Source organism: Xiphophorus hellerii, chromosome 17, assembly GCF_003331165.1.
Source record: "Xiphophorus hellerii strain 12219 chromosome 17, Xiphophorus_hellerii-4.1, whole genome shotgun sequence".
Classification (NCBI taxonomy): domain Eukaryota; kingdom Metazoa; phylum Chordata; class Actinopteri; order Cyprinodontiformes; family Poeciliidae; genus Xiphophorus; species Xiphophorus hellerii.
Genome location: NC_045688.1, coordinates 18,164,219 through 18,191,168, shown reverse-complemented (window position 1 = coordinate 18,191,168; position 26,950 = coordinate 18,164,219). Strand labels below are relative to the sequence as shown.

Genomic DNA, 26,950 nt, shown 5'->3' with positions numbered 1-26,950 from the left:
GGCTCTTTGATCCACCCAGAAAATTCATATGACTTTACTGGTGCTTTTTGGACTTTGTCTTTGAACAGCCTTAGAAACCACCGAGAACCTCCAGAATCATACAGTTTTTCATGTAGATGCTCTTTCCTTCCTCATTTAGTGCAACATTTAAATCTAATAAAAGGAGGAGAAAAAAACAAACAAACAGGGAGTGTCATAGCAACAGATCAACTTGTTTCGGCTTTCATGACCTTGATGAAGGACACTTGCCCAAACACGTGGTCTGTTGTTAATATTTTTCTCCCCAACAGTGTTTTTATGAGCTGTGTCATCAACCTCAGCTACAGGCGCCGCCATTTGTTTTTAACTAGGCAGCACTTTCCGCATTTAATTGTTTAATATTATTAAGGAAATTTACCAAATTAAGCAAATAGGTGGTTCTACTGTCGGCAGTATCATCAATATTTTTAGATTTGACGTATTCCCGGGCGGTTCTGGTCCCCAACGCCTGCCAATGCTCGGCGTCCTTTTGTAGCACGTAAACAAAGCTAGAGTAAATATAAAATGCCGTTTTAAAATGATCCTCCTTCACATATTCTAAATAACAAATTACTCGAGATAGATCTGGTTACTACAGAAGCTAAATGCTGCCTGTTTAGGTCCAGATCTGGGAACAATCAGTGAGAAGATCTGTGACAACCTTAGGAGTCTGCATGGTTCAAACTAGACAAACAACTCAATACGATTCATTTTACCCCATTTACCACATTATAGACCAATAATCGATGCTCCTGCAAACAGGCATTTAGGAACTGATGTGACACGACTCCAACAAACAACTGTAGATGTAGTAGTAGCTTAAGCTCAGACATATCTAAGATATCGACAGGACAAGGCCACCTGTGAACGAAGCAAATAAACTGAAAAAAAAAGGTTGTAAGATGGCCTAAACAAAGTGCAGACCCACATTCAATAGAGATGCGGTGGCATGAATTTGAACAGAAAACAAATGGTTTAGAGGGCAGTTACCAGGCAAACGTATGCTGTGAAAAATGAATGTCGTGTTGCAGACATGTTGAGTGTTGATCATTTCCCTCCAGTCTGTGTTTACAGTCCACAGCCTAATAACTCCATAGTGACGTAGTTCAAAGCCGCCCCTGGCCTCGTTTCCATCCAGGGGCCCTTCATTACTCGGCCTGTGTACAAGTGTTAGATTCCTGCGGGATTCGGTAGCAGCCGCTGCCGGCTCTGGCAGCGGCGCCTTGCTTTGTGATTAGCTCCTCGCTAATGAGCGGCGTCTCTCCTGCAGATTAAAGTGGAGAACCAGCAGGACTTCCAGGACATCACCAGCGTGGTGGCCCTGGCCGGGACCTACGCCACCACCGAGCCCTTCGTCCAGTCCAAATACGACATCCGCATCCAGAAGATCGGCAGCAACTACAAGGCTTACATGTACGAGGTTTACCTTACGTTTGGTTTGATACAAAGTCTGATAGAGTTTAGAGATAACAGATGCATGGAATACATGAACATTACCAGACGCATAGAGCTGATGGTTGCACAGTATTTTTACGATTTAATTCAAGTGCAATTCCTGGGCAGAATGCCTTCTTCTTAAGTTTTTTAAGACTCAAGATGTTACTGAATGCCTTGAAAGAAATATTCATTCCCCTTTGTCAGATATCTTTATCTTACTATTTTTAATGTGCTTTATAAGGATTTTATATGGCCCAACAAAAACGTTGCCATTCTTTTGGGGGAAAACTCAAACACACCATCTCCACGATGGAACATGGCCGTGTCGTCTTCAACAGGCCTGAGGAACCTGGTCAAAGGTAATGGGAAGATGGACAGATTTAAATATAAGGAAACCCATGAAGACTGCAAAAGATTTGAGTCTGGTTGGAGGAGACAATGTCCCAAACGTGAAGTCAGAGCTACAAAGGAGTTAGGTCACAGCATCTTCATGTGGATGTTCTCTTTCACTTAGGAACCGCAGCATCTTTGTGCAAACAACTGTGGTGGGTGGAATTGTAATAGCCAAGAAAGTCATATTAAAATTGTGGAAAACTGACAAAGTTCCTCAGTTTAAAATGTGGGTAACTGAAATTACTGAGATACTCCATTTGGAGAAATTGCAGTATGACATCATGCTCTCCGCTGATAAGTTCTGTACTATCTGGCAGCCGTTTATGGACCTTCTCACTCAGCCTAAGATTGATCCCAATGCTCACTCCGCCTCTAAGTCTATAAAGTCCCGTGCCTTTATAGACAGGCAGAACCATCCTAAAGTGTAAACGGTAATCAGTGAAGAGTAGCCAGTTATTTAGATAATTACCCTGACTCCTTTTTATTTTATTATTCTAATTTCTTTGTTGTTGTCTTTGTTTTCATTTTGTCGTACTGCCAAGACTTAAAAAAAAAAAACACAAACAAAAAACTGTTGTACAAAAAAGAAATTCATTACTTTGTGTTGATCCTTCACATACATTTCTAGGAGATTGTGTTGGTAAAACATGACCAATAAGAAAAAACAAAGTCCATGAACTGACCCTGAAATCTGCTCCCTGTGCTAAGACGCCTCTCAAATCCATCTGGCTTTAGCCCGTAACCTTGCAGGTGTCCTTGCTATTGATGTCAGAACAAGCCAGTAGCTAACTTCATTTTCCAGTAGTATTTAACTCACACCCATTTGGAAGCAACAGAACTCTGCAAAGTTAGTCGAGCGTGAAGCAGCAAAAAGCTCCAGTGAACACCCTTCTAATTTTCATGTCTGCGTATCTCGATAATTACCAGTAAAAAAAAGAAAGAAAAACCAGAGGAAAATGATAGAACTTATCTGATCCCCCCGTTTCCTCCAGTCTCACCAATAAAAGCAGGGACCCGTAACTGGCTCCTGACGCAAACAACATCGTAGGTGTGGACTGCAGTCACCGTCACTGATGAACGTGTGATAGCTGTCTCATGAGGTTAGCTGTTTAAGTGCTTTTTCTTTTCTTTTCTCTTTCATTTTTTTTAGGAGGACCTCGATTTCTGGCAACTGGAAGGCCAACACGGGTTCTGCCATGTTGGAGCAGATCGCAATGACGGACAGGTCAGCCGCCCCGAAGTTTCCCACGAGAATGTCCACCGTCACAGACAAACGTGTTTCTTGGATATTTCAGAACTGCCGTCAGTTTCTGAGCAGAAATCCGAGAGGTTCTGACAGACGTGCTGTTTTATGACTGGGTGTACTTTCCGATCCTCCAATCATTGCTGGTTGTTGAATTGTCTTTTGTTTTTGTTTTTTTGGGGGGTTTTGTGTGACTCGTCCAGATATCGCATGTGGGTGGACTCCTGTGCTGAGATGTTTGGTGGCCTCGACATCTGCGCCGTGAAGGCTGTCCACGGAAAAGATGGCAACGACTACATTATCGAGGTCAGTGTGCGTTCCCGAAAAACAACACGCAGGAAAAGGATTTGACGCAAAAGGCGGCTGAAAGCTGCTGCGTTATGCAACAGCGGGAGCCGTTTTACGCAGGTCTTTTACTCACAGTGCTGTGAAAAACTAATTGGCCAGTTATGGATTTCTTCTGGGTTTTTTTGGTTTGTTTGTTTGTTTTTTTTTAATCAAACCAGACGTCTACGTCTAAAGTTTTCCCTCGAACATCTAAAACCTGGAATGCAATTCCGACTAACGTACAATAAAGATAATAATAATAATAAAGATTCAACTTTCCCAGAACAAAGTTATAAAATGACCAACAGAAAGTTGCTGTGAGAGCAAATAAGATTTAAGATTTGAGGTAACTACTTCGTCTAGTTCAGGGTTTTTTTCTTCTTAGCACTTCTCAGGCGCTTGAACTGCTACTGATAATAATTTGATGCTGATGTGTTAAAATATGAAGTATTTACTTATTTGTGAAATAGATACCAGAGTTTAACTTCAAACGGGGCTCAAGATTACTCATTTTTATTTGAAATTTTTTTTTTTTAATTCACTTTGGAATACTCATAAAATTACTACTTAATTCTTTTAACATACGATCTTATTCTGGTAATATCATGATTCTACCCTCTTTTTTTTTTTTGACTTAATCTCGTAAAATTTCAACTTTTTTCTCGTAATATTGAGTTTATTCTTGTATTATAAAAACTTTATTCTCAAATTTTTTAATACTATGACTTAATTCCAAAACGACTTTTTTCTCACTATATTATATAATTTTCGTCTCATTCTTACAACTTTTTCTCCTAATATTATCATTTATTCTTGTATTATTGTGACTTTATTTTGTCATTTTATTTTAATTGACTTTATTCTGTTAATATTAGGCTTTATTCTGGTGTAACGTTCTTCTCATAATTAATTTTTTCTTCTCTACCAGTACCATCACAGGCTTAGATACGTGATTTCCCTCACTAAATTAAATCCTCATTTAAAAAGTGTTTTTGGTATTTTGCTCATGTCATCTTAGCTTGATGTTCATATTTGTGTGATGATCTCAAACGTGTGTAACAGAAAAACAGAAAAGAAATCCTTTCAGGGGCTCAAATACCTTTTCACAGCTCTGAATGCAGGCTGGAAACATCAGCTTGGACTTTGTCTTGTTTTTTTTTTTTGTCGTTTTGTTTTTCTTCTCCTGATTATACCAACAAGTAGGAAGATCACAATCTGAGGGCCGTGGTGACAAACAGCAGACATGGGTGTAGCCAAACTTGGTGGCACATGATCAAGAGAGCCTTGAAAGAATAATTAGTCTGTAGACCAAACACAGTCAGCACAATGAAAGCAACATCAGAAGTGAGCGGTTGTGTCACGCCGCTGTGTGTTTACCACTCTGCTGGAGTTTCAGTTTTGACTCGGAGGCTAGCAGAGCGGCCCTGAAGCCGCTGGATGTTTGGGGGGGGGTTCCTCCTGCAGGAAGGCTGCCGCCGCAGCCATGTGTCAGTGACATTTAACACATAAAACAAAATCTAACTATTTATTCCAATTAGAAGTTCTGACATTTTTTTCCCCCATGTGTTTACAGTGGTTCTTAAATGCCCCTGTGAAAAATGTCAGCTTTATGTAATGAAACAAAACTCCCAGATAAATGACTCTAATACTTTTTGTACAGGATGTAGAAGTGTGCGCACCCTTACAGTAGCACTTTGTAGAAGCAAATTTTGAGTCAATTCTATTCAAAAGTACTTCATTCATATTCATCAAACAGGGAAATAAAATGTTGTGGTAACTCATGTCATCGAAGTATCTTCAAAGAGTCGTGGATGGCGATGAAGATGATGGGGGCAGGAAGGATCTCCAGTAGCAGTCAGTCTCGCAACGAATCTGAAAAGGCCTCTGACTGAAGACTGTTCCTGTGGCAGTCTCATGACTATCATGACATCCTAACAGCTCAGCTCAAGATAATAAAGCACAGTGACATGTTCTGGATGACGGCATCAGTTGTTAGCAAGCTGTGCTAGCCAGCTCATTTGCTTGGTTGCTACAGTTCAGAAAAAGTTGTGAGTCATTCCAACATGGTGAAGCCATAACTCTTCTGTAAAATGGCTGACTACAATTTCCCTAAAACGCCGCATACGTAGCCACTGCCAAGTAGGCTGGGCTTGCCTGAATAAGACGCTGATGTCTCCTCTGATGGCTAGTGCCATGATAGCGTTATCAATCTAATATAACACAATATTAATGACTTATTGCATGGACAAACTTATTCACATGTGATTTTAATATAATTTCTTATCTAACTGACACAGCAATTGTGAAGCTGCGGTTTTGTTTTGTTTTTTTTTTTTTACATTAGCATAACATCGTCAAAGATTTGTTCACATTTGTAACGGAAACGCGGCTAGAGACGAGCAGCCGGACGGTGTGGATCGGTTTCTAGAACAAGCTGCTCTGCCTTGAAGTCTGACTCGCCCGTATTTAGCCCGAGAGCAGGACGTCACCCTGCTCTCTGTCTCCCGCTGGGTGAGGTCAGCCGTGCAGAAAGCACTCCGACTGTCTCGGCGAATACCCTTCAGCTCCCTGGAGAAGCGTTGCCTCAGAGATTTGGACGGAGAAAGCGGTTACGCAGCGAAGTAGCAGCTCTACCCTGTCCGTCCCCATCTGGACGTCCCATGATGCAATGTAGCAAACCGCAGAAGAGATGTCGGCGCATCGGCCTTGGATTCTGTTTTTAGTTCAAGACAACGGCGGTGCGACTTCTCTCTCGTAAAAAAGTAATGAGCCGCTCAGAAGCTCTCGGTTAACTCCTTACTGCTGCTGATTAAATCTGCTGCGAACTGCAACTTTGTGGCACCTCCTGATGGGGAGACGTGACTTGGCTCAGCATGAGCAGCCGCCGCTCCACGCAGTCCGAAGTGGGTTTATTTAATACATCAGCCATGTGACATGAATTAAAACGTCATATATGAGAATGATGTAATGCTAAATGATGTTAGAGTTGCACACAAAGATGCAATGTCAGAGTAATTTAATACAGTTTAAATAACAGTGACGTTAGTCTGAATTCTTCTTGACTGCTTTAATCTGGTTTCTTGCTCCTCTTGTTCAGACTCTGATCTTTACTTCCAGACCTGCAAAGTTAAATCTAATGTAAAACCTGAACAGAAACAGTCATGTGCTTTCACATAGTTCTCTGCAGAAATACTTGTTTAAAAGGAATGTATCTCAGTAAACAGTAAATTGTAGTTTATCAGGTTTATCTTAAAGACGAGTAGCACTCCATCTCATTTATGGTGGAAACTGATAGTGGAAGTATTAAGATAAAAAGTATTATTAATGCGTCAACTTGAATGGTGATGCTTAGGACTTCTGGTTCATTTCAATTGTGTTTTACTATTTTTAGTCGTCTCTTTGAGAAACACTTCAAAATCCTTCAGATGTTTCTTCCGGCTTCTCAACAAAAATCTTCAGATTTTACGGCCTTCCTGTCATGGTGTGCAGAAGATAGGACCCAAGTACAGGAAGATGTAGAAAGCAAAGAGTTTTAAATTTGAAAAATAAACAAAAGGACTGTGGGAAGACACTGATGAGGAAGAAAGATCGGAAAGCTGGCAGGGAAACGGCAAGAGACGTAGGAACACGTATGTAACTGTGCAGAAAGGAAGATTTATAAACACTGAGGACGGAGCGGAGAATCACAGGAGAACCAGAGGAGCTAATCACAGGTGAGTAGATGCAGCTGGAGAAAGGGCAAGGTACAGGTGAAAACGAGAAACAGCTGGGAAGGAGAAAGAGATGGCAGACTGAGGGAAAGATGAGAAATAAAAAGAATACTTAAATTCAGAACCTGAAACGAACATTAAGTAAATAAGTACAACGTGCAAAGACGCAGTCTAAGCGAATGCCAGGAATGAACTACAATGGAAGCTCTAACAATAAAGAAGTGATCACAAACCAGAACCACAAATGAAACTAAAGTTCCAACACCTTTAGATCATGACACTTCCTTTAAGGACAAAAGCAGGTCCTCAGGGTTAGCAAGCCATGCTATCACCAGAGGCGTTGTGGTGAGAACTTCCTGTCAGGTCAGAGGGTCTTAAGAAGCTCCGTCCTCTGCACAATCTGCATGTTGGTTTCTGACTTGCTTACTGAAGCCACTCTGCTGGCCGTCCCTGGTTTTGAAGGTTTCATGCTTGGTTGAACAGTCCACAGCTGACACACTGTTCTCTTTGCTCGGACTGCGTTTATAACGTCGTACTCCATAAAGTCGGGACTGAGCTTGTACAAACTCTTCCTTTTTTGGCCGGTTGGAACCAGCTTCGTCATGCTTCTTTGTTTTAAAAACTTCTCCATAAGCTTTTTCACAGGCGAGCAGCTGGCTGAAAATCTTCATCCACTTGGTGGAGATTGTTAAACGACTGGCTCATGCATTACCGCCACCAAGTTCCCTAAAGAAGCATTGCTACTGAGTGTCTCGTACACACTCGGTATTTCAGTGTCTTCGTTTGCTAATCTTCGCCATCCCTCTCCCCTTGTGGTTCACAGGTGTAAAATGTAATGTTTCTTTGTGGCCCTATAGATGGCGCTTATGGCCCAACTGGCGACCAGGACTCCAGTCCATTATTCTTTAGTACCAGAACAACCATGTTTACAAGTGCAGCTGCTCTCTTTATCTAGCCGTTACATCTATGTAACAAAAACGGAGCAACTTGGATCATATAACACTTAAATAGTTTTTTTTTGTTGAATCGAAAGTGATCTACTTTTAATGTGACATTTTCTGATGACACGTTTTTATTTCTGCTAATCATCTTGTGAAGACGTGTCACAAAATCTTGAGTTTAGTGCCTCGCAGGACAGCCGTGTGAATAAGTGGAACGACGCGATGTCAAAACTTTAAGCAGTGTCCAGATGAGAACTTTGTGATGTTCCAAAAATAGTCCAAGTGATGGCTCGGCTACATTCTGATACTTTGAGGACTAATGTGGATACATGTTTAAATGTTGCAGTAATGCCAGGACTCGCAAAAGATATGCACAATCTTACTCAATTTTTCCACAGCTCTACTAAAAAGAGAACATGGGTGTAAAACTGTTTGTTTTGTGCTGCCAAGCATTGTTTTTGTTCAAATGCTAACAGTCAAGCTTTTGGCCTCACTGGCCTCCCTGACTGGCTCCTGTGTTGTCTTTTTGTCCATTCTGGAGAAACATCAAGGTTCAGTAAAAATATGGTTGTCTCATCATTTCTCCAGGTATTGATGATGAGACAATGGACCACTGTTTATTTGCGGTACATGATATTTAGTTTTATATTTTATGGATAAATGACTCCATCTAAATTATTTGAAAATAAAATCCAGCTTGACGTGGTGAAATTTGAAAAAAATATTAGCTTGGCTGGGCTTTGACAAGCAGCCAATCCAGGAGTGTCATTCATTTTCCTTGTTGCTGATTGGCTGGTCCCCGAAGAGCGGAGCTAATGAAGACGGGGAATGTTAGCTTCTGCGGTAGGGCTAAAACTATTTCCAATGTGTTTATTAATGCATATAAAGTATATTTGACGTTTGAACTATTAAAAGAAGACAGTTCATAGGTTTTGAGTATTTGCACATTTTAGCTGTGCACAGGCGGTTATGCTTACTAATACCACAAATACATAAATGTTCACAGTGTATATTCTGTATAGGTCTGGGTTTTTTGTACCCTTCTCCTTCTCATTTAAATTTTTGGAACTTCTCTGTCAAAGGGACAGAAATGAGACCATCAGGACAATCTTGTGATTCAACAAAGTGTTGGTTTAAAGGTGTGCACATCAACGCAGCCAGCTCACTGCAGCTTGTTGTACGTCTTACTCTTTTAAGTGAAAAGCAAACTTTCATTTCAAAAGGGGTGTGAAAACGCTTTGAGGATTAAAGTGTCAAAAGCGGATGCCACTACAACGCCAAGAGAATTCTCATCAATTGTGGTTGATGAAGTTCCAAAATAAAAGTGTCCAGGAACTTTCCCATGGGACAGAATGCATTGTCCAGACAGACGGACTTCTCCTGCTTTGTGAAAGCCTAGAACAACACCTCTGTGTTCCAGCAGCGGCCCCGGCTTTCTGCTGGATGACTCTGGATCCTAATAAATCAGCAGGGTGGATCCCGGCTCCACTTGCCACCACACACTGTTTGAAGTGGAGCCTGGGGACAGTTTGCCAGGCCTCTGCTCAGTCCTGTGCGGCGATGACTTAACTGACCAGAACACAGTGCCACACCCCTCCTCACCACCAGAGGTTTGCCAAGAAAATGGACACAAACAGGGAAAGAATTACACTAATTTGTGCTTCAGTGCTTTCAGTTTCCCACATTTTGTTTTTGTTTTTCCGCATTCATGATTCTTTTATGTCTTCGGTTGTGTCTCTTCCCTCCAAAACCACTTTCCCATCAGATCTTTCCATACTTAGCCCATGTACTGCCAATCTATCATTAGCCACTTGCTACTCCAGCTACCTGACAAAGTCGTCCAAATTTTGAACCTTATTTGAGAAATTAAAAAGAAAAACAGTTACGTTTTTTTAGAGGTATTTTAGGCTTATCCAACTCAGTGTCCCATCAAAATGTTTTTTGAGGCAACAAAACCAAGAGAAGCAGCTTTGCTTTGCTTCACTGCTGTTAATGGATGCTGTTTGTGCATCAAATTCACTGCATTATGCATTAAAATCTACGTAATTAATTAATCAAAATTAATGCATTAAATTCCCAGCCCTAGAAGATATATATATACACATATATATAAAATATCAGTAAATATTGATTATTGACAATATCAGATATTGATATCCACCTTAAGTTTTCATGTAGATGCATGTGTAATTACGATTTTCTGCTTATAGAAATGAATTAATAGAATTATATTTATATTATTATTAATAAAAACAGAGATTTAAGATCACGTCATATTAAAAAAAATAGAAATATGGGTTTAATGAAGTTTGTTTAATACCTGCTTAAAGCTGGAATATGTAACTTTTATTAAGAATGGTTTTTTTATATATTTGTTAAAACTGTCACCATGTCGTGACTGTAATTTGGCACAGATAATCTGTGAAAACGTTGATCTCCTCCGTGAGTTACCCTCTGAAGAAATGCACCATACTCAACCAAAAACAACCAATCAGAGCCAGGAGGAGGGTCTTAGCGCTGTCAATCAATCATGCTAAATGTCCTAATGGCACAGAAACAACGTGTCATTCCAGTAAAACTGCTTAACTGCTGTTGTTGGTGGCCATGCTAACTAGGATAGCATTCACATGTTCTGCTAGCTGCAGGGTACCAGAGAGCAAAGGGGGAGGTTTGACAATGCTAAGGCCCTCCTCCTAGCTATGATTGTTTGGTTTTTTTGTACTAGGAGAAGGCAGAGTGGCTCAGTTTTTTTCACAGAATGTCTGTCTTATATACTGTTACAACATAGCGACAGTTTCAACTAATATGTAAAAAAATATACCATTTGTTGGTTTGGAAGGAACGTTCAGTCTGACAAAGGAGACTCATCAGAAAGCACTTTCAAATTTATTGAATATGTCTACAGGCTTTTTAATGCTTTCCTTTATAGTCTTAACAGATAATAGCTCAAATTAATGTTGCTACTTTAAGCTTTTAAAGGTTCCATATAAATGTTTGTGGTCTGAACCGAGGCACAAGCAAAATCTTAGCAAAGATAGGTATAGCATTCTACTTCCGTAACAATTTATACATCCCTTAACTGTTTTTTTCTTCTTTTTTTCATTTCTATTTTTATGCTAGTAAAGGTCACGTAGCACTTGAACAAACAACAACCCTGTCGATGTTTAGAACAGTACAGGACCCCTCTTGAGACAGTATTTATCCAAAAGCGCAATAAAAGCCACAGTAAGGAGTTGCCTAGCGGGGCTGTAACACATGACTGGCCTGTGCTGGGTAAACACCGTGAGCCAGAGGACCGGCACACGCATCCATGCCCGGAGCCATGTTTACAGCCTGCGGCCGGGGCGCGGTGCGACCGCCACGGCGGGAATCCGCATCGCAGCCGGCCGCGGTGCCAGCAGAACCAGCAGTCGCCATTTCCCGCTGGTGCTTGTTATGGTCTTTAGAGAGGAAGTCATCGGGTCTCCAGGCCCCCTACAGTCCGTACATTGGCACTATGACCTGAGGGCTTTGGAATTTTGTTGACTTGAATGTTTACGCTGTAAAGCAATAGTAACCTATTTTAGGTTTGTGAATTGTAAGCTCGTTTAAAGTTTACCTAAATGACAGAGGCATATAAATCTGGGCTTCAGTCCGTGAAAGTCATTATTAGAGCAAAATGAAAGGCTAAAAAAAACCCCATGAAATTATGCTTGGTAGCCCCAGTTTATATCCGAATAAAAACTACTGTAGGAAACCAAAGTGGTTGTCCCAGTTCGGAGGACATACTGGGAGATATCCACGTTGAGGGCCTTTCTGGTGAGCAGTGCCTGGGAACATCCAGAGGAGTCAATCCCATCTGGCTCTTAATTGGACTTGAGGTCTGCAGAGGGTTGTAAAGCTCATATCCTCTGACCTCAACGGCAGAGTGACCTGAAAAACGGACTCATCTTTATTGTGTTGGCCTTTATTCACTGTCACTGAACTTTCTGAGTTATCAAAGTGATACAACAGAGCCATCTAGTGGCGGGTTAATATTTTTTGTTAACATTTCCTGTCTGCAGGTGATGGACAGCTCCATGCCTCTGATTGGTGAGCACGTGGAGGAGGACAAACAGCTCATTACAGAGCTGGTCATCAACAAGATGGCGCAGGTGCTGCTGGGAGTTGTTACACCTCAGACTTCTGCTGTGAAGGTACAAACTGCAGCTGTTAGAACGGCTCGTGCTGATAAAAGTTTTTATTTTAAATGCGACATTAAAGGTTGTAATGCTCACTAATGAAGCAGTAATGGATGTAATCACCACTATATGGGCATAGTGGTGATTAGCCTGTTAAAAAAAAGTAGCCCTGATAGTTTTGACTTTTAATTGGTAGTATAATTTTTTTTTTTTTGTTAAAGTGAAATGTTTCAGATCATAAAACTCATTTCAATACTGATGGGTTTTAGTGCCAAGAAGTCAAAATGGAATAAAACAGAACTTTGCTGACATGTTCAGTTGTTGGTGCAATACATGTGTGTTTCTCTGAAGGAATCATAAAGTCAAGTTATATTGACCTACAATAATTGTGATTTTGATTTTCTGCTAGTGGTGAGACTCGATCCAAATTTTGAATCAAGTTTATTGCAGGTACTGTAATTACTTAATCAAATTTTAATTGAAAACTGTTGAATGTTTAGCCAAAATACGCAACATTTTCAATTCTGTTTATGGATGTTTGTTGTACAAGAAACATACAAATTTTTTTAGATGACGGTTTATGCAACCTTTGTAAAAAAAAAAAAAAAAAAAGGTAATTAAATTGTGTTATATTTCTAACACCTGGAATTCCAGGTAATCAATAAATTGAAATGAATGTGAGAAGGTTCTGAGCTTATTTTCTACATAATTAAGAATCCCCACAGACTGTTGAAGTGGAAGGATTGATGTAAAAACCATCTGGAATATTTATCAGTATTGGGTGAAATAGCAAAATATTTTTAACTCTTCATTGTGATCATTATATAAGTGATGATAAAAAAAAAAGAAATAATCACAAACTGTCTGCATTCAGCATTGCAAACATAAAAATAGCACCAAAAAATAAAAAGTAACATTATTCAATGTTACTTTATAACTAGTAATATTAAACAGTGCAACCGTTCAACTTAACAGCTCACAGTGTTTGTATTCAATCATACTTTGAATAACAAGGGCAGCATTTATTGATGATACGAAAAAACATTTTGAACATTAAAAGCAACAATCTCAACCATCTGTCTTCGGTCTTTGCAAAAATAATAAATTACAGTTTAGCAATATTTTCCCAATGTATATGATAAACGATATTGTAATACTAGGGGATTTAAAACATTTCTTTATGAGTGTAATTTTTGTTGCAGTTGGATTAAAAGGTGCTCAGTTTGTTGCAGTTTTGGATGCAAAACACTAGATGTCAGTCTATCTCACTCACTAGACCTTTAATGAACTACTGTTAATATAGCAATGCATCAAACGCCAGAAGATTCAGTGGATCGTTTTAAAATTTCTTTTCCAAAAACGTAACCGTTCTCCCTCTCTCTCTGTGTCCCTCCATGTTCAGACCACTCAGCCCAGGCGAGGTGAGTTCAATCCTCAGTGTAACGCTGACCTGTGGTCGACACACTGAGGTAAAACACAACGTGTGTTTCCAGGCGGACACCGCTCTGCTTCGGCCTCTCCGTCGCAGTCGGCCCAGGGCTCGCCTCAGAGAGCACGCTCCGCCACCACCTCTCCCAGCCAGGCCTTCCAGCCCGGCCCCATCCCGGCCTCCTCTGGGCCTGGATCTCAGAAACAGTCCCCTCATCTCAAGTAAGTCCAAACTGCAGAGCGCCGGCTTTTTGTCATCTTTTCATGTCTGTAATCAATGATGTAAAAAGTCCAAAATGGATAAAACCAACAAAAACACGGTTTGGGGATACTTCAGTCGCTTTCTCAGCTGCCCTTTCTGTCCTTTGCAGGATTCTCTTCTCAAACTAGATGAAGGGTTGTCGGTGCTCTTCCCCATTGCACTTTCCTCATTGCCCAATTATGACTGTTCTTTCTGTTGTGCAGCAAATCCCAGTCACTGACCAACACCTTCACAGAGACGTTACGGGGAAGCCTGACCGACGACGAGGCCAAGGCCGAGACCATCCGTAGCCTCCGGCAGTCCTTCGCTAGCCTCTTCTCTGACTAAAGAAGCTCCGCCCCCCTCGAGCTTCATGTTGGACGTCAGATCAAAGACTAAAATAATGAAAAGGGGTGGAAAAAAAAAAAAAAGAAAAAACGGCTTCATCTGTAAAGGAGTCTCTTCTCTCTTCCAAACTCCGGCTTTGTGTTTTTTCTTTGCATTAATCCAGTTGTCCATCTGCTGTTCTCAGAATATTAGTGAAGTTTAGCACTAGAAAGGCCAAGAGATCCTCAGGATCTTAGAGGAAGTTAGAAGGAGCCAAACCTTCAAAGGTGCCATTCAAAAGTATTCTTGACACTTTCATCACGTTTAACCAAAAAACTTAATTGTATTGTATTGAGATTTTACAGCAGAGTTCAACAACTGCTTCTAATTGTGAGCAGAAGAATGTTACAAAAAGCAAACAGATAAAATAATAATAACCATTAGAGTTTATGGATGTAACGTGACACAAAGTAAACTTGAGACATTTACAAGATGTTTATTCACAGCTTCATAAATTTTGCCATAACTGTCACTGTACCCGTTTACACCTTAAGATTTGATCACTTGAGGAAGTCTGGCCTTTCTAGTGCTGACTGCTGTAACTACAGAAAATCCTCATGTGGTAGCTTGTGCTGCTTGGTATATTATTATTCTGCATCCTCCCTGTGCAGCTGATACAGCTATGTTCCTGTTTGTCTTTCATCTTTACCCATTTTAAGTGACACACGGCTTCCGGGTTATTTGCGGACGGCAGTGCGGTTCCACTTTGGTGTACGTGAACGTACCAAACATTCACAGTTCACCAGCGAGCTCTGAAGCCCCTCAGCCAGCAGTCGCAGACCTTCTCAGACATCCAGAGTGTGACGCAGTGACTCCTCTACCCCTATCCTAACTTTACCAAAGTGCTTTTCAATGGCAGATATAAAGAAACCCCTCTGCACTGGGTCAGGAAAACAGTCAGCTGGTAGAAACATTTCTACCCGGTGCGAATGCTGTCCTGGCTTATGGCCGTCGTCTTCCACCACAGCTCAGTTTCTCTTTATCTTTCTAAGCTCGGTTAGTTTCACCTTTAAGCATTCGTCGCGCTGGATTTACATCACACCTGCTTCTGCTGGGTAATAGTGAGCAGCGCGGCTCAGTCGAGACAGAAAAGGTTCTCTTATATTCCGGAATGTTCCATATTTTCTCTCTGTTCTCTGCAGCCCTTGTCAGCTGAGTTTACAGGTGCTCCGCAGTACGTCTTGTTTTGGAATTCAGAGCCGTATATGGACTCGAACTGAAAAACCGAGGCAGTCGTAACTTCTGAAGAGTTGTGATGTATTTATAGGTTAAAATGTTTCCTGGAAAGTGAGTTGACTTCAGGAATCCTTTTCGTCTCGCTGCGTGCTGCAGGTTTTCTGAGAAATGAACGTTGGTGAAGGTCAGATTTGCAAACACAATACAGCCATTGTGTATTCATCTGTCATTCACACCAGGAAAACAGGCTTTCAAACCCACAGCTGAACGACAGCTTTGCTTTAAAGGGCAAATATTACAATTTTCCCACTGTTTTCAGACATGTAGAGTGAGATTTTTTTTCCATTTCCACCAAAGAAAAACAACGAGAACATAGAGCTGAGAACGTAGCTGAAAGGTGCAGAAGAGTCATGACTCTACATCTGGATACCTGGGTGCAGGAGTCACATCTTCCATCTAAAACAATAGTAATGGTAGCCAAGTTCTCTGCTTGAATTTTAGTTCATATGGAGAGAATTTCTGTTGTTGTTCATCTACTGAGGCAAAGAAAGTCATGAGAAACGTTATGTGACAGCAGTAGCATGGAGACCTATCAAACCAGCACCCTCTGGAGGGCTTAAGAAGCTCTGTATTGAGGCCAGTCTGCCTTCAATTGATAGCGTGTGACAAAAATTGTAATTCAAAACAATAGATTTCAGGCAGCATTCATATATACACTGTAATTTCTGTGTCACCACAATATTCAAAGAGAGTTTTACTTTTTCCTCTCTACATAATCACTTGGTGTTTTACCAAATATGGCTTAACAATTAACCACTAACATAGCTGTCAAAATGGCATTCCGAGGAAAACTTCAAAAACTTTAAAGCGCTCTTAAATTTTCAGAATTTGTCCTTCATTTTGGGAACCTCTACAAATGTTGTACCCAAGCTATCATGCTTTTAAAATATTTCATTTCAGAGGAGCTGGTTTCAGAGTGGTTAGCTTCGTTAGCCCTCTCAAGCTAACCAATTTGGACACCCTGATTCCTAGCATCTACGATACTAGCATACATAAACATGTTCCAAAGCAGAGACAGAACACTTAACTTTAGTTAATATTTGTGCAGAGTTTTAGTTTTAATACTTTTACAGCGAAGTACATATATATATATATATATATATATATATTTTTTTTTTTTTTTTTTTTTTACCAATACCAGCAATTTACCAAAATGATTTTTTAAAGTGATTCTTTCCACTTGATTTGCTTTTAACTGGGCATACATTTTAAATACATGACCAAGAAGAATTTATGCTGAAAAACCAAAGCTGGTGTAGCTTAGCCTAAATGTTAGTCAATGCTAACTGAGAGGGTTTTATTAGCCAGTTATAAATTAGCATCATATTACCTTCGCAGACATTTTGTTTGAAGTTTGAAGGGAGAAACCTCTGAAGAGCAGTATGACATTAACAGCGCTAACTGTCCTGAACCAGCTTTGACCAAATCAATATTTACCCTTACCTTTTACACACTTTTAGCCTGAGATGTTTTCCTACTGCTGAATAGAAATAAAGTAATGCTGCATTAATATAAAGAACTTTTATTCACACCATTGACATAAAAAAAACCCTGCTAAAAAAGTTGACCTTTAAAACTGCAGATGCAAAAGCCCTAGTTAAAGCAAGCAATAAAATAGAGGAAACACACAAACACATTAAAAAAAATACACAACTGTGCAGACCCGTGTAAGATTTGTTTGTCTGTTTTAAAGCCTTGGCATGTAAAAGCTCAAATTATTTCACAAATGAAGTCCTTCACTTGTTTGTTTTACATCTGAGGTCCCATAATAATGTGCAAGAAGCTTTTTTGTCCCAAATATAGTTAGTTTTTTTTTGTAGGAAGCTATTTTGATGGTTATGCTAATGTTAGCTTTTACTCTAAAGATTCAATAAAGCCATGGTCTAATTTTTTTTTTTTTATTGTAATACCCACCAGCCAGGGCAAACAGTTTTTTTAGTGGGTGTAATACGGTCCAAGTTTGAGCTGAGACAGTTCAAACTTGGACTGTATTACTGTGTTACTGTGTTACTGTGTTATTGTTTTACTGTAGCCATATTTTTAGTTCCAAAGTTAACCAGACAGCATCTGAAAGAAGCTAATATTTCAAGTTTCTGCTAGCTTAGAAATGATTGAGTCAGACAGAATGTAAACTGAATTCCACTGGTTGAAATTTGTTTTTAACTTTTCCACCTACCCATACGTGACTTTATGGAGCCTCATGAGTCACCATGACAACCAGTTTCATAAATGTGTTTAAGGTTGTGGTGGCAAGCAGGGCAGGAAAAGGAACCAATAGAGGATTTCTTTGGGCTTACATTTTGACGCTATATTGATTATTTATAGATTTGATGCAAGACAACTGACTTCATGGGTAAAAATGTAAATGTGGCCCATATGGGTCCCTAATGTGTAACTGATTTTCTTAATGTCCATTTCAGCTCAAAGCTATAGCTGTCAGCTGGTTCTGCCTATGTGAGTTGTATTTAGTCAGACCAAGTGGATCCCATATGTGAAGCCCATTCAGAGCCCAGGCCCAGTTAGTCCCCATCATGCCTGCACTGAACCCATACGGGGCCCACCGCCACCAGTAACTCTGCCTCAGAGGTTGCTCTGCAAATTCCGCATCTTGTAATTTCACTCTTTTGCGGTCACTCCTTCTCTGTTCTCACTGTGTCAAGATGGACCAAAATACATCTCATTATCTTTACTGTAGGGATTACTCCTGCTTAGCATGCAACACCAGTATGAAAAGCCATAATCGAGCAATGAGGATTTCTATCCCTTGTGTGCCACACAATAAAGCTGTGACATCACTCACAAAGCGGTGCGTTAGCTGTTAGCTACTGTAATCACTGTGTCCGTGGCTGGCCTCTCCTGCCTTGCAGAGAAACTCAGCAATTGTTGCTTCCTCCTTTTGAAGGTCTCCCGTTTGATTTCTGTCAGGAGAGCATTGGATGTCACTTCTCTTCTTTTCGCTTCAAACTGGAAGTTGAGTGAAAACTTAACGACGACTTGGTGTCGTATAGTTTCAGTGGTCACTATTTTCGAGCTGAGGAACATAATCTCATTAGTTTGACACACTCGATGTTTGAGTCGTTTGAAACCAAGCTGGAAAAGGTCTCAGGCTTAGCAGTGCTTTCACAAACTGACTGTACTTGTGGAGATTTTGTGAAGCGAGGAGTGTTTTATACAAGGAGTCTCAAGATCTGTGCAAAGACGTTCAAACTCCTTCCACCAGTTCGACCTGCAAACTTTAGAAAAACAACGTTCTAGTGTGTGCGATATTAACCTAAGGATGATCACCATCTTAATATCATATCCTGTATGATTTAAAATGAAACGGGATGGAGCCGGTGTGCCTTGCATGCAACAATTAGTGGAGTGTGATATACCAAATGACCAGGCACTCCCAAAACACTCAGTCTCCTCTAGTGGAAATTTACTGATGCGCCTCAATAAATTTGAAAATAATTGAAAAATTTATTTGACTTAATGAAGATAAATGAATTAAGGCTCATATATTTCTTATGCAGACAATTATATTGCAACTGTTATGTGTGTTAGCCTGAGTAAAGAGTTTTATTTATTCAAAACTTTTCAAACCAGTTGGCCCAATGTGAAAATATAATTGCCTTCCTTGTCAAATCCTGAACTAACTGGTTTGGTTCCACTAGCAGCACACATGCCTGCTTATTGACAGACCTGTAGAATAATAAAACATGTTAAATAGTACCTGTCTGACAGCACGAAGCAGGTTAAAAGACAGCAAAAAGGATCAGAAGGAAAGTTTTTTGGAATCTATAACAAAGTCATTACTAAGGCTTTGGAAGTTCAGTGAGTGGCTCAAAAATGAACAAAATACAGTTTGTACAATGGCCTAGTCAATGTCCAAACCTCAGTCCATTTAAGGGCATGACTGTTAACAAGCCATTATTTCTTGAAAACAATTTATTGTGGCTGAAGTAAAACGATTGTAAAAGACTGAATGCAAGTTATCACAAAGCAGGATTTGGTTTAGGGGGCATTTACTTTTTCACAAAATTCAAACACAACTTTTTGTTTTTACTCAGGTTATCCTTGAATAAAATAAAAAGAAACTACTTCATGATCTAATATGGACAAGGTGTAACAAAAGACCAGAAAGACTTTAAAGGCAACATATCTTTGATAAGCGTCTTTTTTTATATATATAATCTTTTTTTCTTATATAATCCAATTCCAAATTAAATTTGAGATTTTAATTATCTTTAAATATTTGTCCAAATAATAAAAATTAATGCTTTGTGCGGTAAACATTTTTCCCTCTTTTTGAATTTAATTATGAACAAACCCCAAAAACCTCTGGTTCCATCTGGTCCACTGTCAACAAATTGTATCAGTTCTTTAACTTTACTGTTTAAGTTAAGAGTGGGCTTCCTATAACATGGATATTTTGCCACTTGCTGATGATTTTTTTTTTTTTAAATGTGTGTTTAAAAACATCAGTAATATCTTGAGGTGTCCTGAGGGGGCCCAGACTTTGTCTTTCAGCCCAGAACAGCCTGGCAGGTTGCTACGACCCTGCTGCTGGCCTGTTTTTTTTTTTCTTTTTTTACTTTTAACTTCAAGTATTTGTGCACCTGTTTTGCTTCTTTGGAGAAAAATAAAAAACGCAATACAGCTACGTTTTATTGATCATAACGTTTAAAACTAACTGAACTAATATGCATTCAAAGAGCCTTGTACTGCAAGCTAACTCTTAATGTGATGTGTGTGTACAGCATGGATTTCCTTTGGCAGTCATCCGGTCCGCTGTGTTCCTTCCTCTCCGCTGAACGACAGCGTGGTGTCGTGAGGTTTTTCAGTGTATTAATGTTCTGTATATCGCTGTAAACATGGCATGGAAACCAACTTTTCTCGTGTGCCTGAGGTGTGTAAATTTAGTGATCATGTGACCTTAATGTCTGGCTGCTTGTTTGTGAGACGTGTGTCGCACCTCTTGTGTTTCCGTAATTTATCATTAATATTGTTATTATTCACATGATCTCTATACTTTTATGAATTTCTTTCTTTGTGTGTGTGTCTGAAAAAACAGGATTTCGGTTAATAAAGCGTAACAACTTTTAATATACCTGTGCTTGTCCTCTGGTCTCTGTTTTTCAACATGAGGGGTTTTTCTCTCCATTTATGGTCACTCCGGGAAAAATCCTGGGTCTCTATAGAAAACCCGCAACAATCAGAAAATGCAGTGATAATCCTAAATATCCCTTCATCTTAGATTAGTTCTCTGTTTTATTCCTTTTGGCATGAAGCTCGGCATGTTACAAGCTGCCTCAAAGAGGAACCTGCTGGACTGCAGCGCTTCCTTTCATCTGCTGCCTATTTTAAATCACACTCTGAAATGAACCACATTAGGCTGTGGATGCATAAAACACACTCGCTCACTTTATTTTTCAAACAACACCAGATGTCCTTCATTTCTGAGAAAATTGCACATCTGAGTAGAAAACTATAGACGGCTATGCTTTGATCAGGAAATATATGCGCTCCCTTGACAAATTTCTTCTATTGTTGCTCTTTTTCCCCCCCAGACAAACACCTGGATAAATACAAAAACTGTTTTCAAATGACAATTTATGTCATTAAGAGAAATATAAACCAATCAAAACATCCTCAACGCATGCAAGAAAGAAAGAAAAAGAAATGTAATTGCTCCCCAAACTAAATAATTGCATTATCTCCCTTTGCAAAATAGTTTTAATTAGTCAAACTGGTTGGTTTTAACCTGCTTTTTTGATGTCATGCCACTTCAAAACCTTCATTCTGCTTTTTTTTTGTGCTCTTGAGGTTAAGGTCATGAGTTTATGGCCAGACATTCAGGATATTTTACTAGAGAACAGAGCTAATAGTTCACTAAATTACGCCAAATCAACCCCAGATCATCACAGTACTGAAATGTCTGACTATGTCTGACTTCTAGTATGATATATTGTGTCTAAGGTGTAGTCAGTGTTACGCTGGACGTCCAAAAAGTTCCAGTTTTGACCCATCACTCCACAGATTGAAGTCTGTGGGATCATCGATATGTATTTTTGGTGGTTGCTTTGCAGTGGTTTTGTTCTCTCCCATGCAGGACATGTTTGCCCAATCTTTCCTTCCTGTTGTTAAATTAACAAACTGACTCTAACTGAGGCCGGTGAGACCTGAAGTCCTTTAGATGTGACTCTGGGTTCCTTTGAGACTTCCTCGATGACATGTTGATGCTTTATTTGGAGCAACTTCGGCCCTGGAAAGGTTCACCACTATAACACGATTCTTTCATTTGTGAAATGATTCCCACAGTGATTCACGTAAGCCCTTTCACCATTGTCAGGTCTCACTCTAGCAGGTGATTGTCTGGTTTGGTTGTGACCATGTTGGGCGTGTCTCCTTTGGTGTTGTGTTCCTCACTATGTGGGTGTGAATTTGAGTGGTAAGCGCTCAAGAGCTGTGGTTGACGCTCCAATGATGTCTTTATGTGCCTTCGTTGACTGGAAGGGTCAACCCCGTCCAGTTGACCCTGAATGCGCTCTTCTGTTACAACTCATGAAAAGGTTTGGACCTCCAGGTTTGACCAAAAATTATTTGATTTGCAGCTCATAATATTTCCAACTACTATGATCTTGTCAGGGTTTGAAAATGGTGTTTGAGATGTTATTGTTCGAGGAGTTTGGCCCGAGGATTCAGGTCAGTGGATGAGCAATCAACAAATGTAGTCTTCGATACCTATCTTGTACCACCCCTAAAGTTATTCCATAAAACGAGGAGTAACCGCACAGGATCTGCAGATGGAGACGAATCTGGTCGGGGCGGACCGGGGAAGGACTGGTTCAAGTTACGCCCGTGGAGAAGAGACTTTAGAAATGACTTTGGGACACCGGAGCATACTTCGTGTTGTCTTGAATTTCTTATTCAAGAAGTTTGGCAGAAATCAGGAGCAATAGGGTCAGCAAACCTGAAAGACAAATGTAGTTTATCGCAGTTTGTTCATGATTTAAGCAGTGGGGCGTTGGTGTTTTTGTCATAGAGCCTGGTTGGTACAGGCAGATTCACTCCCCGAATAAATCAGATCCTAATTTTAAACATGCTTCTTCTTTTTTTTCCCTCAGGCTTATTAAAATTAGTCACCACATAACCTGAAACAAGTCTTCAAGAGAGCTAGCATGTCTGTCTGCACAATAAACACAAAACAGAATAGTAGCAGTATGGATGCCACATTTATGCACAGATAAAGTGCATAAATCCTGTGGAAGCATTTTAAGAACATAATTAAAGTTCCAGGAGCTCAAAAAAGAAAATGCTGAGATTTTCGAAGTTTCCTGCAGCACACCCAGTATGATCATCTATTTTAGCTAATATTAGGTTAACAAGTCACGGAATGCATCTTCAAGATTGTCTCGCTTCTAACAACATGACTTGTTAATCTCTAACAAATCTTAATAAAAAAAAAACCCATAAGGATGAGAGGCTGAAGATGAAACTCTGTGCTGTTTTCACTAAAAACTTTGCAACCATCCAGTCCGTGGCCGCTGATTTACGAGGCCATTCAGATAAGATCCAGCATTACGTAACACGTCCAACATTTCATTCCTCTTACTGCTGCTTTTATCTCTAACGCCCGTCACTCTGATCCAGTTCGCTGCCATGTTCAGCAAGCTTTCACCTCATAAGAACAGATTTATGGGCTCCTTAAAGAGCCGTTGAACCCTTCCCTCCTCCGTGTGTCAGTCAGCCTCTGAGGCCCCTCGCGGCTCCCTGCGTCCTGAAACGTCCTGCCGTTCACATTTACCCTCCCTCCCCCTCGACCCAGTCCAGAACACGTGTTGCATACCAGGCCCCTGGCAGCCTGATGGTAATCTGCTGCCAGTGTGAATTCTTTTGTGGTCTTTAAGGGGGGATGTGGGAACCTGTGATGTGCCGCAGGTCCCTGCCTGCCTGTGGGATCATCCATCGACACGACACCGGCAGCGAATGGGCCCTGACGGGAATCAAAGCAACTCAGAGAGAAGAATATATATGACGACTGGGGTTATGTGGTGGCGCAGGGGTTAAGTATAACGCATATAAAGAGGACTTGGTCCTTGATGCAGCCGTTGCAGGTTCGATTCCCGGACTGGTGACCTTTTCTGCATGTTTTCTTCTCTCTCTCTTTACCTACTTTCCTGTCTTAGCTCTTTCAAATAAAGGCCACTAGAGCCAAAAAAAAAAAAACCTTTAAAAAAATCTACGACAGCCTGTTAGGGCCATTGTAAACAGCTGTAAACAGAGCTGTTTAAAGGAGTACATTTCCACCAGAAAAAAAGGGACCTTGTCGAAAATTTATTTGAGATCAATCTCTAAAACGTTCTGCGTTTAAAAAGTTTAAAATGTTCTGCTTTTGAAAATCAGAAATGTTCTTGTTTGGTTTTTGTTTTTATTTTTATTTTTCTAGAACATTTCTGAGATTAATCTAAAAATTTCTGAGTTTTTTTTTTTCTTTTCTGGTGGAAATTTACTCTCTTGTTTAATTTCAGTCTACAGTTTCTCTAACGTGCTCTGGGGCTGATTTGCTTTTAAATAGTACTCTAATTTCACCAGCAGGGGGCGTTCTCCTTCCACGCTCAAGACTTTCTGATCCCTGTCTCGTTACATTAAGTTCCTTTCATTTCCTCGTCACTGTATCATATTTAAGCGCAGCTGTTCGTCTTTTTCTCGGCTCTTCAGTGAAAATGTTTTCTCCCGTCTCATCTGATGACGACGTGATGATGTGCGCTCAGCTCTGAGGAAGCTACAGCCAGTGTTGTATAGTAACGAAGTAAAAATACTTCACTACTTTACTTAAGTACATTTTGGAGTACTTCATACTTTCCTGGAGTATGAAAATGTTTGATGACTTTCACTTTTACTTCACTATATTTCCGAACTCAATTGCGTACTTTTACTCCGATACATTTTCAATGTGTGGTTTAGTTACTCGTTACAAAAAAGCGAGAGAGAGAAACGAAGTGTTTTGTATGAGGGGCCGTTTAGGACAAAATTTACGTTTTGTCTCTCACACACTACCAAAAACTCTCGCATACTCCAAAAAAGTAGCCACGCACACTCCAAAAAATTACGTTTTGTCTCTCACACACTACCAAAAACTCTCGCATACTCCAAAAAAATAGCCTCGCACACTCCAAAAAATTACGTTTTGTCCCTCACACACTACCAAAAACTCTCGCATACTCAAAAAAATTACATTTTGTCTCTCACACACTACCAAAAACTCACGCATACTCAAAAAAATAGCCACGCACACTCAAAAATTACTCACGCACATTCAAAAAATACTCAAATTGCGTATACACACACTACTAAAATGTCACACACACACACACAAACGTTAACTTTCTCGCTCACATACACTACTACCAGCTCGCTCACATACACTACTACCAGCTCGCGCACATACACACAAACGTTAACTTTCTCGCACACATACACTACTACCAGCTCGCGCACATACACACAAACGTTAACTTTCTCGCACACATACACTGCTAACAGCTCGCACACACACAGACGTTTATCTCTCACATACACAAGACTAAAGTTGAACACACACACAGTACTAAGACTCGTTTTATGTATGTGTGAGAGCGAGACTTTTTATGAATGTGTGAGAGCGACACTCTTTATGAATGTGTGAGAGTTGTCACGGAAGAGGCGGGGCATAATTTTTGGATCAAACTGCGCATGCGTAGATCCTAAACTATAAGTTTCGATTGTTGACTCACTGTATGTTCTATTACTTAGTATATTTGTGCTTTTAAATATATATAGAACGTTTAACTTTCTTGTAGATTAAATGTGCTATAGAAATAAATGAATCTGATTGATTGATTAAAAATAGCAAAATTCCCAGTGGACAGATTGTACTACAGCAATTTTGCTATTTTTAATCAATCAATCAGATTCATTTATTTCTATAGCACATTTAATCTACAAGAAAGTTAAACGTTCTATATATATTTAAAAGCACAAATATACTAAGTAATAGAACATACAGTGAGTCAACAATCGAAACTTATAGTTTAGGATCTACGCATGCGCAGTTTGATCCAAAAATTATGCCCCGCCTCTTCCGTGACAACTCTCACACATTCATAAAGAGTGTCGCTCTCACACATTCATAAAAAGTCTCGCTCTCACACATACATAAAACGAGTCTTAGTACTGTGTGTGTGTTCAACTTTAGTCTTGTGTATGTGAGAGATAAACGTCTGTGTGTGTGCGAGCTGTTAGCAGTGTATGTGTGCGAGAAAGTTAACGTTTGTGTGTATGTGCGCGAGCTGGTAGTAGTGTATGTGAGCGAGAAAGTTAACGTTTGTGAATGTGCGAGCTGTTAGTACAGTGTATGTGAGCGAGCTGATAGTAGTGTATGTGAGCGAGAAAGTTAACGTTTGTGTGTGTGTGTGTGACATTTTAGTAGTGTGTGTATACGCAATTTGAGTATTTTTTGAATGTGCGTGAGTAATTTTTGAGTGTGCGTGGCTATTTTTTTGAGTATGCGTGAGTTTTTGGTAGTGTGTGAGAGACAAAACGTAATTTTTTGAGTATGCGAGGCTATTTTTTTGGAGTATGCGTGAGTTTTTGGTAGTGTGTGAGGGACAAAACGTAATTTTTTGGAGTGTGCGAGGCTATTTTTTTGGAGTATGCGAGAGTTTTTGGTAGTGTGTGAGAGACAAAACGTAATTTTTTGGAGTGTGCGTGGCTACTTTTTTGGAGTATGCGAGAGTTTTTGGTAGTGTGTGAGAGACAAAACGTAATTTTTTGGAGTGTGCGTGGCTACTTTTTTGGAGTATGCGAGAGTTTTTGGTAGTGTGTGAGAGACAAAACGTAAATTTTGTCCTAAACGGCCCCTCATAGTTTTGACCCCACCTACTGATTAGCAAGCAGGCTACCGAACAAAGTCGTAGCCTGCTTGCCTGGCTTGTTCATCACCTCCAATAGGATACACCTGTTTCGCTTCTCCCATTGTTGGGGAAATCAGAAATCGGAACACCTTGCATCGGGTGGGAGGATGGGTCGAACAGAGAAGAGTGCTGCCCGCACTGACGCGGCTCAGGGATTACGTGACACGCAGCGCCGTGCCCTATAATCCACTGTAAGCTATGTAATGTGTTTTGAGGCAATTGACCAAAATCCCGGACAATTTTTAAATTCCCCCCGGACATCTTTTTAGGTCTGAAAAGTAGGACATGTCCGGGAAAAAGAGGACGTCTGGTCACCCTAGTTCAATGGGGGACAGAAGCCATAGCGATAGCAATTTAGACTAAATTTAACGAATATAGGAAAGGCATGCAAGTTCAAAACCACAAACCATTAACATGTGCTACTCTTTAAAACTGGAACAATTTATTAGCAGGTTTCATTTTGCCTGCACTTGGTTGGGTACATTATTTTAA

General features: G+C 40.1%; 1 protein-coding gene across 1 annotated transcript in view; it reads left to right on the top strand.

Annotated features, from left to right (window-relative positions):
* The window catches only part of syn3 (synapsin III), a 107,956-nt gene extending 87,343 nt beyond the window's left edge, over positions 1–20,613 (top strand). Inside the window, exons 8-14 of the mRNA XM_032589036.1 lie at positions 1,289–1,431; positions 2,999–3,073; positions 3,295–3,397; positions 12,113–12,244; positions 13,632–13,650; positions 13,723–13,879; positions 14,123–20,613. Coding sequence (XP_032444927.1) covers positions 1,289–1,431; positions 2,999–3,073; positions 3,295–3,397; positions 12,113–12,244; positions 13,632–13,650; positions 13,723–13,879; positions 14,123–14,246 — 753 coding nt within the window. The 3' untranslated portion in view covers positions 14,247–20,613. The remainder of the gene's footprint in view (positions 1–1,288; positions 1,432–2,998; positions 3,074–3,294; positions 3,398–12,112; positions 12,245–13,631; positions 13,651–13,722; positions 13,880–14,122) is intronic.
* Positions 20,614–26,950: the final 6,337 nt, after the last annotated feature.